The 12,878-nt window shown below is 47.4% G+C and overlaps 3 protein-coding genes across 8 annotated transcripts in view; 1 reads left to right on the top strand and 2 right to left on the bottom strand.

Annotated features, from left to right (window-relative positions):
• ACIN1 (apoptotic chromatin condensation inducer 1) overlaps positions 1-2,827 on the bottom strand; it is a 37,396-nt gene extending 34,569 nt beyond the window's left edge. For 3 of the 6 annotated variants that reach the window (XM_003260633.4, XM_003260635.4, XM_003260634.4), the window contains exons 1-2: positions 2,193-2,827; positions 704-769 (exon numbers count right to left, since the gene is read on the bottom strand). In XM_003260633.4, the coding sequence (XP_003260681.2) occupies positions 704-769; positions 2,193-2,504 (378 nt within the window). In that variant the 5' untranslated portion in view covers positions 2,505-2,827. Of the gene's footprint in view, positions 1-703; positions 770-1,713; positions 1,753-2,192 lie in introns of those variants that run through there. The other 3 variants (XM_030802590.1, XM_030802589.1, XM_030802591.1) reach the window with 2 other exon arrangements.
• C22AH14orf119 (chromosome 22a C14orf119 homolog) lies at positions 2,692-5,797 on the top strand. The gene is made up of 2 exons (XM_004091902.3): positions 2,692-2,837; positions 4,852-5,797. The coding sequence occupies exon 2, from the start codon at positions 4,853-4,855 to the stop codon at positions 5,273-5,275; it is 423 nt and encodes a 140-aa protein (XP_004091950.1). The 5' UTR covers positions 2,692-2,837; position 4,852; the 3' UTR covers positions 5,276-5,797.
• Positions 5,798-6,475: 678 nt separating this feature from the next.
• On the bottom strand, positions 6,476-12,094 carry LMLN2 (leishmanolysin like peptidase 2). Its single transcript, XM_030802593.1, is given in 17 exon segments — positions 6,476-6,683; positions 7,681-7,860; positions 8,033-8,262; positions 8,475-8,747; positions 8,853-8,949; positions 9,026-9,095; positions 9,281-9,455; positions 9,533-9,678; positions 9,814-9,898; positions 10,111-10,236; positions 10,472-10,488; positions 10,491-10,566; positions 10,654-10,729; positions 10,851-10,999; positions 11,429-11,480; positions 11,568-11,652; positions 11,776-12,094. Coding segments are annotated over 17 exon segments (2,364 nt in total).
• Between the last annotated feature and the right edge of the window lie 784 nt (positions 12,095-12,878).

Genomic DNA, 12,878 nt, shown 5'->3' with positions numbered 1-12,878 from the left:
GTAGATCTAATCTAGTTTAAGAGAGGAGTATGAGCCTTGCTTACTTGGGAAAAAGGTATTTCCCCTGGGAAGCTCTCCAAAGCAGCTCCACAAAACCCCAAGAGAGCAGTTATAAACCCACGGGTTTAGTCTGTTTCTCATATTACAGATAAGGAAATGGAGGAAACCAAGGTCTCCAAAGGTTGTTTCTTATCCTAAGTAAAGGAGGTATTAGTAATGTTTACAAGTAAGTGCATTGAGTTAGTAGTTAACACTAGTAGTGGTGGGTGACTTACACAGGACTGAACCCTTGGAAAAGCTACATCAACAAGAGTTCTTAATCAGCAACTATTTCCCTACACTGCCATATTGGTGGTCTACTTCATATCTATACTCAAAGACATCAACTACCTTTCCTAAATTCATGGCAGATAAATGACTTCAGATCTCTGTACTACACGTAATTAATGGAAGCCACACCTTTCTGCACATGCCATTTCAATTATTATAAACTAATAGCGCCTCTGATTCTGTTCTTTACTTCAGGCCCTTGTATACAACTGGGTTGATTAGAATTCAACTGTCCTGGTTTGAGAACATTTCTGACCAAGAGAACTTAGGAAAATAGTCATGAGGAATTAAGCATCAAATATACAACACCACGTCCTTCCATGTGTCTGTATATCCAAAGAGCACAATCCATTGAATACACCTTCTTTCTCACCTGGGAATTTGGCTGGAATGCAGCATGGGGTGTTGAGTGTTTCTGTAAATTTTCTAGCATTAGAGCCTGGTATAGAGAAGGGTAAAAGTCAGAAATGATGAGGAAAAAAAAAGAAAAACCCCAACCTCTACCACAACCTCTTAATTAAATACAATGATTTAAATACACACAATTAAACTGTATTCCTTTTCCAGGGACCTGAAAACCCTTTACTAACACTGTTCTCATTCATCTTCAGAAGACCCTTAAAGGTAGCCATGGTTACTGTTACTAAATGTACAGATATAAAATGCAGGCACACAGAATCAGTGACCTGGCTATGTCATAATATCAGTAATAGAACCAGTACTAAAATCCCTATTATCTTCTGCACTTTTGCCAAGTGCCCCTTCTAAATCTGATCATGCAAGTAAAATTACTTAAAATACTCAAACCAACCGTGGGGCTCCTGGTTTTTGCCTGACGGAATTACTTGGTCAAAGGGTCACCCAGGACTAGAGTCAATTTGTGTAATTTCCAGTACTGTGGCACCTAGATCTATCAAATTTATAAAACTTTCAAAGAGGAAGCTACAGAAAAAAATGACCACAGACCCTGTAAACTGTGGTCTAACCTAGTCCATCTACACACACACGCACAAACACACACACACACAAAACTATCAGCTTCTGTATAAGCAACGGTCTGCCAACTCAACCCTCGAGCCAACCCAGACCTAATCTGCACTACCTGCCACGTATCCTATTGAACTCTAATGAAAACCAAGACATCCTCATTTTCCCTTCTTTAAACCAAACCTATACACTCGAATTGAGCTACACCTACCTCATGACAATCCCACCTTAATCTACTCAAACCGATTCAAAATCCCCAATATCTATCAACCTGCCTCGCCTCTCTCACCAATATTCACCAAATTCTGAACCACCCAAATTGCCACTAGATGCCCTATAAATTAGAGACCTCTCTCTCATCAAGTCCCTTCAAATAAAGGTCTCTCTTCATCTCACCTCCTCATCTAATCGTGCAGACATTTTACACTACCCCAATCCTATTCCTGCGGATAGCGATACCAATCCCATCCACCCCTCCGCGCAACTATACCCCTAACTCCGACCCAGCCCAACTCGCCCCCCTCAGGCCAGCAACGCCGTAGGTAGTGGGATTTAACTCCTTCTGCAGCGCATGCGCCGAAACCACAGATACAAACAAGGAGGGGGTGGGGGAAGGAGGAAGGAGCTTAAGACACTCCTGGAGAGTAGTGCACACCCTCCCATTTGGGCTCGCGCTGCTGCCGTTAAGGCGGGAACCGGCGCGATCTCCATTCCAGCGCGAATCTCATCAACCACCGTGCGCGCGGATCCAGAGGCTCGCGCTGGCGGCCTGAGCGAGCTCGCGCCGAGCCCGGATACTGCGCCTGCGCCGCGGCAGAGGCTCGTCTCTACCGGGTCCGCTCTCCTCCGACACCCCAGCAACGCCGACTCCTCACCCCTTTGAGCCGCTTGACCAGGGCACTCTTCTGCCCGCTCTTGGCTAGGCCTCGCTGCTCCAGTGCGGCCTTCAGGTCGGTCACCCGCAGCGCCTGAAGAGGCTTCCCGTCCAGAGTCACCTCCTCCAGCTCCGCCATCTTGCGTGAGGTACTCGGGTCCGTCCCGACGGCTTCGGGCATCTTCGGTAATTTCCGCCAACGCCCTTCGAACGTACCGAGATGACCCCGCCCACTGCCATACTCTACCCCTCGATTACCACTCAGAACTCCCCGGGTTCCTCCGGATGTCCTCGGATGTTTCCGTCTCCACATCGGCACCAATCAATTCTTTCCATCCGCCCTGCAGCGCCCGTTTTCTCGTCCTGCTTTCAGGCTCGGTTTTCTTCGTCTTGCCGAAGCTTTGAATCGAATATATTCGGAAGCCCTCGACTCTGGTATAACCATAATCGGAGATGTTCGTTTATCTCCGGACCTAGAGATGAGGCGCTGGGGCGCTTGGGTGTTTGGGGCGGGTCCGAGGCCGGAAGTGCGTGGGCTCCCGGGCTGGCCCAGCTTAGGGTTTTCAGGAAATTTGGAAGCTGCTGCGGTAGTTGGAGTCTAAGGACTCGTGACAATCTTCGGGTGCCCTCCGAGAGAAAAGGGGAGGTAAGCGGGGTAGAAGTACCTCTATGGGCCGGATCAGACTCGGTGTTTGCGGATTACCCTAATAGGGCAAGCCTCCTACTCCTTAACGCAAAGAGCTTCTGCCCTCTGTCCTCTGAATCCTAGCCACTCCCATCTTAGGCTTTTTTTGGGGAGGGGCGGGGGGCTGGTGCGGAATCGGAATAACAAGCTCCGTGGCCTCCAAAGTGGGTAAGAGGCATCGCCGTGTCTTCGGACCCAAGACTATGAACTGATCTATGACGCTGAACTTTAGTTTGAGTTTGCCTTGGAAGCCATGTGGCGAGATTCTGGGAAAGTTCTTCCTTGCTCCGCAGAAGAGAGTAAGTTCCCTTGGAGGAACTGCTTCCTGTAGGGCAAGAACTGAAAAATGCAAGCGCCCTGAACTTTTTTGGTACTTGAACTAATATTAATTGTTTAGGGGCTTCTTTCTTTGTCACTACCAATCCTCCAACTTGATGCAGAAGAAACACAAACAGTAAAATAGGTCACAGACAAATAGTTTAGAGATTTAAGAGATACGTTAGAAAGAGACTGAAAACTATTAAAGTCAAATTGGCTGATCTTTCCGTTGCATTCATGATGCAAAATTAATGGTAAGGCGCCGGGCGCGGTGGCTTGCGCCTATAATCCCAGCACTTTGGGAGGCCGAGGCGGGCGGATCACTTGAGGTCAGGAGTTGGAGACCAGTCTGGCCAACATGGTGAAACCCCTCTCTACTAAAAATACAAACAAATTAGCCAGGCGTGGTGGCGTACGCCTATAGTCCCAGCTACTTGAGGCAGGAGAATCGCTTGAACCCAGGAAGCAGAAGTTGAGATCACACCATTGCACTCCAGCCTGGGTGACAGAGCAAGACTCCGTCTCAAAAAAAAAAAAAAAAAAAAAAAAATTAACGGCAAGGCACCAATAGATACCATACTAAAAAAAAAAGTTTTTTTTTTGTCGTCACTCCACTCTGACCCAGGCTGGAGTGCAGTGACGCGATCAGGGCTCACTGCAGTCTCAACCTCCCGGGCTCAGGTGATCCTCCTACCTCAGTCTCCTAAGTAGCTAGGACTACAGGTAGGCACCTCTACGCCCAACTAGTTTTTTTATTTCTTGTAGAGATGAGGTTTTGTCATGTTGCCCAGGCTGGTCTCGAACACCTGGGTTCAGGCGATCCTCTTGCCTCGGCCTCCCAAAGTACTGAGATTACTTTGGAAGTGCAAGAACCACCGCGTCTGGCCCATACTAAATATTAAGGACAATTGTTTAAAGACATGGATTGTCATAAAATAGTGTAACACTTGTTAGATCTCTAAGCCAACAAACCAACTGGACTCTTTTTCAAAAAAGTCTCAAACACCCGGGCTTCTGGTTCTTTCATGCGTTACCTTATTTTGAGCAAGGTCCTTACTCTGCTCTTTAACTTTTCCTGGTGCTTTACAGGAAATGTAAGGAGGTAACGGATGTTATGGAGTTCTTGGCATATTTCAGAGGCTTATGTGCACATTGAAGGCTCTTTCATCATAAATAATGTTTTTTCTTTCTTCCCCCACTGTTGATAGCTGCAAAACAATTAGCGTTAGCCTTGACCAGCTGCACGAACTAGATTTTAAAATGTGTCTTTTTTCATTTTGGAGAAGATGTGATGGACCAACATTAATCATTGTTTTTTTCTTTACCCAACCTGGCACATAGAAGTAAGAGGAAGAGAATGAACAAGAAATATATTGGTTATTTTTAGTTCTTTATAAGAAAGATGGAGGGAGACAGTGGGTAGGGAAGAATGGATTTGAAAAAGGCAGGCAAATAGGAAACGAAGTTATTTTTGGTGATTTCTCTAAGGTAGTTGGATAATAATCTAAATAAAGGACTATTATTTGGGGTCTTTGAATTCATAAAAAGTAATTTTCTCTGTAGATGCTAATTGAGTGTGGTAAGATGTCTTGTTGCTTAAAAGTTGTATTTTCGTTGCTCTACCTGGAGAGCATATAACAGTGCTTTTATGTTTCAGGATGCCACTGGAGTCAGCCTCTTCAATGCCACTGTCCTTCCCATCCCTCTTACCCTCAGTACCACACAATACTAACCCTTCCCCTCCTCTGATGTCTTACATCACCTCCCAGGAGATGAAGTGTATTCTTCACTGGTTTGCCAATTGGTCAGGTCCCCAGCGTGAACGTTTCCTAGAGGACCTGGTAGCTAAGGCAGTGCCAGAAAAATTACAGCCACTGCTGGATAGTCTGGAGCAGCTTAGTGTGTCTGGGGCAGACCGACCACCTTCTATCTTTGAGTGCCAGCTACATCTTTGGGATCAGTGGTTTCGAGGCTGGGCTGAGCAGGAGCGCAATGAATTTGTCAGACAGCTGGAGTTCAGTGAGCCAGACTTCGTGGCAAAGTTTTACCAAGCAGTGGCTGCTACAGCTGGTAAGGACTGATAGGCATTCAGACCAAAGAAGATAACCATAGCTGATGGAGCCATGACTCTCTACAATGATAACTCAATTCAAATGTGTCGCCTAAAGCTCTGGAACTGGTATTCCGACCAGCTGACTGAACTCACTGACCAGTACAGGCATGGTTATTTCAACATTAATAGCATGTCAACTGGACTCCTATTTGTAAATGTTATCAATCTAAGCAATCCAGCTCATCAGTCTACTAGTTTGCTTCTTTCCAGAGATGTCAAATCCTCAAGAATTTGATGGCTTCTTCTGCAGCTATAACCACAAGGAACCTACACATTATAACTCAAGTCCACTGCTGGCTCATGAAATGTGTAAAGTAGAACCCTCCTTCCCGAGAAATAAGACAGGACAATAAAAGGTGGCGTTTTTATACTTTACCTGGATTCCATTGGCTGGTTTTACCAAACTCCTATCAGATTCTAGTGTAATTGTGTGATACCCAAACCATTAGTTTTCCCAGTGATGATTTAATAAAATTATGAAAAATCAGGAGAGGGAGATAATTAGTTGCTTCCTCCTTCACACTGTTTGAATCCAAATTGCAGTGACTTTTTTTTTTTTTTAAGACATGGGTTGTCACTCAAGTTTGGAGTGCAGTGGCATGATCATCAGTGAACGTGAGATCACTGTAACCTCAAATTCTAGGCTCAAGTAATCTTTCTGCCTCAGTCTTCTGAGTATCTAGGACTACAGGCCCACACCACAATATCTGGCTAATTTTTAAATTAATTTGTAGATATGGGGGTCTTGCTACGTTTTCTAGTCTGGTCTTGAACTGCTGGCCTCAAGCAATCCATTCTCACCTTGGCCTCCCAAAGTGCTGGGATTACAGGCATGAACCATCATACCTGGCCCTTTTCTAAGGCATATGTATGTGATATTCTTGGAACTGGTAGCAGGTGTTCCTATTCTGTAAGTTTGCTTTACAACAATATGAAAATAAGTGACAATTTACAGGTTGAACAGTTTATTTTTGTACCAAAATAAAGAATGGGTCTTTAGAACCGTAAAACTTCACTCTTTTTTCATTGTCAGGCTATATAAAATTGATATCTGGGGAAAGAGGCATTCCAAAGAAAGGAGAACTTAAGTATACACAATAGATTTTCCATCCAGTTGTCTCACAAGAAATTATTCTCTTCCTTACCCCCTGTCATGTTCTGGGCAACATCACACCTCCCTTATTCCTCTAACTGGGACTCTTGTGCTTTGGAGCTCTGGTGAATGGTAAGAGGCAGATGGTCTCACAGGAAGAGTGGCTCTTTTCTGGTAGGCTGTGGTTCCCAGTACACCCACCAGGATTAGCAGCATTAGGCAGAGTCCCATGGACAGCCTTAGGTGGGTCATGGAGGGATTATGGTCTGAAGTAACCAGCAACCTAGGAACATAGAAGGTAATATTTGGCATGGAATAATGCCTAGGCTTAGTAGATAAAGGGGCATTACCTTTTTTTTTTTTTTTTTTTTTGGAGACAAGGTCTTGGTCTGTTGCCCAGGCTGGAGTGCAGTGGTATGATCTTGGTTCACCGTAACCTCCGCCTCCTAGGCTCAAGCAATTCTCCTGCCTCAACCTTCCAAGTAGCTGGGACTACAGGCGCATGCCGCGCCACCACGTCTGGCTAAGGGGCTTTACCCTTAAAGATAGAGCTCATGAAGCCCCGCCTCATCCAAGCATTAAGCTAAACAGGAAATCGTTAAGAGGGACTATCGAACCTGAAAGTAGAAATAAGATCAAGATCTAAGTCTTCTAGCATCTTAAATTACTGGAAGAAGACCTAACTTGGCAGCGAGGGAAGTGGCTTAAGGGAAGAGTCAGTCTATGTTCTTTAGGTAGCTAGACACAATCCCTAACAGTGCTTAAGAAAGGAAGGGGGCTGGGAGTGGTGGCTCCCAGCATTTTGGGAGGCAGAGGCCGGTGGGTTGCTTTAGCTCAGGAGTTGGAGACAAGCCTGGGTGACATGGTGAAACTGTCTCTACCAAAAATACAAAAATTAGCTGGTGTGGTGGTGTGCACCTGTAGTCCCAGCTATTTGGGAGGCTGAGGTGGGGGAATCACTTGAGCCTAGGGAGGTTGAAGCCACAGCTGAGATCACCCCACTGCATTCCAGCCTGGGTGACAGAGCGAGACCTTGTCTCAAAAAAGAAAAAGGGGTGGAACTAAGATCCCTATGTCCTAGAGATGGGGGAATGTGTTATTGTATGGGAGGAGGCAGCCAGGTAGTGACGGGACTGGATGATCGTATTAGTTAGGGATCTTTGTTCTCTGAAACGCAACCCTGCCTAGGACAATATACACGAGTGAGTGCTTAATAAATTTAATTTCAAACATCTGGACTCCATGGATTTGAAAGAAAAGTACTTGGAATATTATCTTACTTGCTGGGTTGTGTGGTAAAGTTGGCTCCTCCGTGATACACTTCCAGGGGTTTTTTCTGGAGAGTCAGAGTCAGGGCCTTGTGCAGCGTAGCAACTGAAGGCCCTTGGCAGCCAGGGGACTTCCACATATGCACAGTAAACACCAAGCTAGTGGTAATTGATGGGCTGTGGAAATAGCACCTAAATGGATATTTGAATCTTTTAATAGAGGTATAGTTCCTGGCAGAGTATATCTCATGGAAACAGGTGCAGGCTTAAGAGTGGGATGAACAAGAAGTCTTCAGAGGAGAGTCATAAAGTAAAGGACTTAAGGATTCTCCTTGGCCCATTGTATAAATACTCAAGCTTTTACCTGCCAGTGCCGCCTCTGCTCGCCAAAGCCTGCAGTACTGCTTCAGCTAGCCCTTCTTGCTGTTCCTTCCCCAGAGAGTGGCCTGGAGGCCCAGCTAATCCTAAAGAGAGCTGGAATAGTGGATCTGGGGTTGAAAGACTCGCAGGTGGGGAAGTAACAGCATTGATATCTTCATTAGTCTGACACAGCCGACCCCGGGGACAGAAGAGAAGACCATAGTACCCGGGTATCTGCAAGGAAATATGTAGCAGGATATGGTTTTGCCTTATCTGTTCAAGTCTTCCTTCTAAGGAAAATGTATATTCTAGATCAGAGTCATGGACTCAGTGGGTACTTAGGAAAACTGTATGCACATCAAAACAGGTTGGACAGTACCACCATACAAGTATTTCCCGACTTCTTTTTGCCAGTATGCTGCAACTATTCCTCTTATGGTACCCACCTGTATAACCTTTCCAGGAAGGCATGGGACCCAAGGCGAGCCCTCTACCTGCACCTTGTAAGCTCCCCTCCCTGTGCATTGATGTAAGTAGCAGCGGCCTATGAGCTCTGCTTCCTTGAGGTGTGGGGTAAGAGAAGGATGCCTGGGCTTATCCCCAGGGAGCAGCTGTGAAGTGAGGTTGGCAAAGAAGCAGCGGCTCTGGGGATGGTAGATCTCCCCATGGGGATTCTCCACCCCAGCAGGGAATCCATTTTCCTTCTTCCAGCATTCACTCTGAAGGGCAGGTCAGAAGGTAGAATAGTGTTTGTTCTGATGCCTTTGAAGTTGACTGCCTTCCAGACCCACTCAGTTTCATTGTCTGCTCTCTTATCTACTCACCCTATTGGCTAAGGGCTTGTACATGCGGCAGCCTTCCAGCATGGGGTCTGAGGAGCAGCTTCCCTTGTCCAGGTGCAGGTAGTGGCAGCCCAGCCCACTGTGTGGAATGGATGGTAGAGTGACACTAGAATCACTGACAGCCATACAGTCCCCTATCCACTCAGCACACACACCTGCCAGTACAGAAGAAGTCTGAAGAGCCAGTCCCACATGTGGTTACCAAGCCAAATTCTGGGCCAGATCCTGCTTGACAGATGAGAAAAGAAGGAAAGAGAGCCCTCAACAAATGAAGCCCAAACATCCTTCGGCACCAGCTATCCTCACAGCTTCAATTATACATCAGCAACAGACAACCCCCCAGCCTCCCACTTCCCCCAGAGCTGACTTGGGTCATGAGTGCCCCTCTGCAGGTCTCCCTTACTTCTCACCCCGGCCCCACAACAGCTCCTCTGCAGCGCTGTCGTTGACCTGGTACCAGCCTGAGTCTTTGAAGGCAGCGAGGGTGATTGGGTCAAGTCGAGTGCGCTGGGCTCCATCAAAGGTAGCAGTCATTAAAGAACCCTGGAGTAGTCTGGCCTCCCAGTGCGAGGACAAAAGGCCCTCCTGGAGGAGGTGGCAGATGGCTGGTTGTTACCTGGCTACTCCTTTCTTCCATCACCCCAAGGTGTTCTCATTCTCACCTCTTCTTCCAAGGGAACACCGAGTGAAGCCCCCAGCACTCCCAAGTGTTTGGCCAGGCTAAGGCTAACAGCTGGGGTGGTGAGAAGCAGTTGTCCCCACTCATCTTGCCTTGTCACTTGTTGCCTTGTAGAACAGTTCTCTCTAACTGCAGAAAGGGAAGAAGGCAATACGAGGAGAGAAAAACTTAGGAAGGGTGAAGTAAAATTGGAAGGAGGTTATGAGATAGTGAATTTCCTCTGGTTGATTGTGGGAAGTCCTTAACCTCATTCCTCTCATTTACCACTGAATCCTGAGGGGCAGTCTCGCCATTTCTTGAAGAGCTGTCCAGAGAAACCCAAGGCATGGAGCAATTCATGTAGTGTGGCCTAAGGACAAATGACAGCCCAGTAAGGGGGCTGAATTTGCAGCAGGATTGACCAAACACTCTATAACCCCTCTGCCCAATCAGCTTTTCCTAGAGTTTGAGGCACCTTCTATTCCATCCTCTGTGGGTTCTTTGACTTAATGGGAAAATGAGTAACCTGGCCCCCTACCCTGCAACCTGTTTGCTTCTCCCTATTCATCATGCAGCAGTCACCATGACAATGTCACTGTGGCTGAGGCTGGGGCTGGTGAGATGTTGGGCACAGTAGACAATGGTGCCAGCGAGGGGCCTGTCTTCTGAGTCCAGCTGGCAGCAGGCAGCATAGGCTATGACAGAGGGCTGTGGATGGGACAGGACAGGGTAGGGCCGGAAAGGAGAAAAATAGGGTAGCATAAGTAGAAGAAGTCCTCTGAAAATGGAGGACGAGGGGACTCTGCAGAACTCTGCAGGAGTGGTATTGAGGGATGGCTGTGGGTGGGGGTAGCCTTTACCCAAACGTTACTAGCATTCCCTAAGTTATCCCAAATAAGCACAACTTAATAAAAACTGCTTTTGGCTGGGCGTGGTGGCTCACGCCTGTAATCCTGACATTTGGGAAGCCAAGGCGGGCAGATTGCTTGAGCCCAAGAGTTTGAGACACAGCCTGGGCAACATGACAAAACCCTGTCTCTATAAAAAAAATACAAAAAATTAGCCGGACATGGTGGTGCATGCCTGTAATCCTAGCTACTCAGGAAGCTGAGATGGGAGGATCACCTGAGCCCAGGAGGTCAAGGCAGCAGTGAGCTGTGATCGGGCCGCTGTACTCCAGCCTGGGCAACAGAGTGAGACTCTGTCTCAAAACAAAAACAAAACAAAACAAAACAAAACAAAAACTGCTTTTATGCTCCCTAACCCTCCTCATAAGATTTAAGATTGAGAGAGACAGCAGGGAAAGGAGATTTGATTTGAACTTCACCTCTTGGTGGCACTTGGAAGTGTGAGCAACCCGCACATACAGGAGAAAATCAGTGTTTTGGACCCCAGGCCCATCTGGCTGGACCAGTTGTGGGGGACCCTGCTCTGGCCACAAGGCATAACTGCGAAGATGGGCATCAGGAATCTGGCAGGGAGTGAAATGTTGCATTAGCAGATGGGCTGGAACAGTAAGAAACTGGGTATGAGGAGTAGGGAAGAATGAATCTCTTCGGTCTGTCTTAGTGTTATCTAGGCAGCTGGCTAGAATACAGAGTTCTGCGCCTTCACCCCCACTCTCTGATTTTCCAAACTTTAGCAGGGAGAGGAGCTCAGGAATCTACATCGTTAAGAAGCACACTGAGCAACTCTGATGGTGGTGGTCTTGGAATGGTCATGGCAGGCTGCAGATCTCCAGATCCCTGAGACTAAGAGGTGCACCTAGTCAGGATCCGGTCTTCCGTCCCCTTCTTCCCTGGTGTACTTATTTCTGGTTTTCCTCTCTTTACTATCTCTCTGCATGTCCCCCCACCACCCTTATTTTTTCAAGATTTCAGTGTCGTTGACTCAATCTTACCTTTGCCCCCAGGCAACTCTCTCCTTTGTACCCTGGGTTCAAGAGGCTGCACCTATAAGAATGAATATCTGTAGGTGAGCTGAGGACATTTCTAGGTATCCCTGAAGAATTACATACATTGTCAGTGACATGAACTCACCTGTGGTAGTTTGGGATCTCTGGGTCTCCCCAGACAGCGTGGCAATACTGTGCAGGGTCTCGACTCAGAAGCAGGGGTCCTTGCACTGGAGGGACTTGACAAGAGGTCAGTTTCCCCCATATCTTGGAATTCTTTTTCTGGGTTGATCTTCCTCCCCTGCACCTCTCTGCTCCTCAACCCTCCCTGACACCTCTGTTCCCTCACTCACCTGCTAGAACAGCCTGGATTCGCTGAGTGGCCTCTCTCACTGCAGCCAGGGCTCGGGATCCCCCTCTCGTCCCTTCTCCCTCAGGATCCCAAGCTCCATCTGATATACGATCTCCTAGATAGCAGGTTTGGATTCGTAGGGGTTGAGGATCACGGGAGCTAGGGAGGGTGAGGGAGGAAGAGCGAGATTTTGGGGGGAGTTGGGAGAAAGGGGGCCTGAGAAGGCTCACAGACTTCTGTGTCTCATCATGTAGACATCGGCTTGCAGCAACCCTGAGGACTAGTGGTGGCAGCAGCAGCAGCAGCAGCAGCAGCAGCATCTCCCTTCTGTGTCTCTCCGTAGATACAGCCTGGATCCTGTCTTCTGTCCCCTTGTTCCCTGGCTCACTGTTTCTGGCTTTCCTCTCTTTACTATTTTTCACCTATGCCCCCCACTACTCTTGCTTATTTTTTCAAGATTTGAATGTTGTTGACTCAGTCTACAGTTCCCTGCCAGGAGGTTGGATATGAACCACCCTTTTCCAGAGGTGCCAGAGGTGGAGTGCTGGGGGAGGGGAAGTGTTATTCTGAGGCCTCAGCTGACCTTTCCAAAGAGGAGCCTGCCTTATGCGTGACGAAACTCTTTCCTTGTTTTTTGTTTGTTTGTTTTGTAGAGATGGAGCCTCTCTATGTTGTCCAGGCTGGTCTCAAACTCCTGGCCTCAAGTGATCCTCCTGCTTCAGCCTCCCAAAGTGCTGAGATTACAGGTGTGTGCCACTGTGCCTGGCTGGGAACTCTTTCCTAATCCTTTCCATCCTTCATCCTATTTCTTGTGACTTTCTGAGCAGAAAACCTTGGAACCTTCACGGAAAAACTAGAAAAGTGGTGTCACCATAATAGGGGAAGTGGGGGACAGAGGTATTCTTTGCTTTGTAGTTGTGCCTGCTGGCCTCACTGGACATGGGCAAACAAGGCTTCTGCACTTCACTAGCCCCAGTTTCAGAACTGGGTGGCCTCTAACTAAACTACAAGACTTCTAGCACCTCCTACATCTATGTAGGGCTCTTAGTGGGTGCTCAACAAATACATGTTAGTTGACTGACACCTCCTCTAAGAGGCTGTTGT

Source organism: Nomascus leucogenys, chromosome 22a (assembly GCF_006542625.1).
Source record: "Nomascus leucogenys isolate Asia chromosome 22a, Asia_NLE_v1, whole genome shotgun sequence".
In the NCBI taxonomy this organism is placed as follows: Eukaryota; Metazoa; Chordata; class Mammalia; order Primates; family Hylobatidae; genus Nomascus; species Nomascus leucogenys.
Note: the sequence above shows the minus strand (reverse complement) of the source record. Positions and strands in the feature narration are given on the sequence as shown.

Bases quoted from the DNA above. Each gene is read 5' to 3' on its own strand.
- C22AH14orf119 (XM_004091902.3), top strand. From the start codon at position 4,853: ATGCCACTGGAGTCAGCCTCTTCAATGCCACTGTCCTTCCCATCCCTC.